The 993-nt window shown below is 50.8% G+C and overlaps 1 protein-coding gene across 1 annotated transcript; it reads right to left on the reverse strand.

Moving 5' to 3' along the window:
- Nucleotides 1–39: 39 nt before the first annotated feature.
- PCYB_061550 (hypothetical protein) lies at nt 40–846 on the reverse strand (the record flags this gene model as incomplete). The annotated part of the gene is made up of 2 exons (XM_004221322.1): nt 40–138; nt 370–846. 2 exons carry the CDS (start codon nt 844–846, stop codon nt 40–42), a joined length of 576 nt encoding a protein of 191 aa, XP_004221370.1.
- Between the last annotated feature and the right edge of the window lie 147 nt (nt 847–993).

Raw genomic sequence — 993 nt, forward strand, 5'->3', positions numbered from 1 at the left:
AAACTACGAGGGATGCGCGCACTCACCGCAGGACACAACTCATATAATCTTAATTCTGCTTTCCATGAGCTTCTGCTTCTTCTCGCGGGCGATCCGCTTGGCCCGCTCGAGGGGCGTCTCCTCAGCCGGGGCCTCGGCCTGCACACTGGAGGAATCCCTCGCCGCAGCCGCGTCTCTTGCCGCGTTTCCTTCCTCCTTTCTTGCCGCCTCCTCCCCTGCCGCCGCATCAGGGCCCACGGTCACGTGGAAAAAGTCCTCCGCATCGTACATGTCATACACGTCGCCCGCGAAGGGGTCCCCAGGCGCACCCTGCCCGGCCTTACGCGCCGCCTGTGCGCCCACCGCACCGTCACGGGGGGAAGATCCCACTCCACCCATTCCATCAACTCCGTCCGCTTTTTCCTCCCCGTTTGCACCGTCTGCTCCCTCCTCCTGTTCGTCCCCTTCCCCAGCCCGTATGACGGAAAACTTATCCCCCCCAAAGTCCGTATTGTAAAAATTTTTAAAATTGAAGATATTTATGTTGTCCCCCATTTGGTGCGTCTTAAAAAGCTCGTCACAAACGGAGTAGGTGGTCTTATACTTATAAAGCAAGTAGGCGCGATAGTGTTCATAAACGTCTTTCTTCTGAGTGAGATTTTGCACCTTGGAGAGTACATCATGTATGTTGTATTTACGTCGAACCGTTTTGTAAATATCTGTCAAGTCCGTCCTGTTGTCCCCCATAAGTAAAACATTATTCACGGGGAAATATAATTTGGAGATGACTTCATTTATTAAGTGCATAAAAAGGTTGAAGTTTGTTTTTAAATTTTTTCTACGATGTTGTTTTATTTTGTGTACCATTCGGGTGTACTTTTCTGTCAGCTTGGCTAACTCGAGATTTATTTTTTCCTTTTCGATTACAAAATTGGTGTCTTTTCCCGCCTGGTCAATGTTACTCCGTTGGTTGGCCTCCCCCCGGTTGGGCTCCCCTTGACCGGTCTCCCCTTG

Source organism: Plasmodium cynomolgi, chromosome 6 (assembly GCF_000321355.1).
Source record: "Plasmodium cynomolgi strain B DNA, chromosome 6, whole genome shotgun sequence".
Lineage (NCBI taxonomy): Eukaryota > Apicomplexa > Aconoidasida > Haemosporida > Plasmodiidae > Plasmodium > Plasmodium cynomolgi.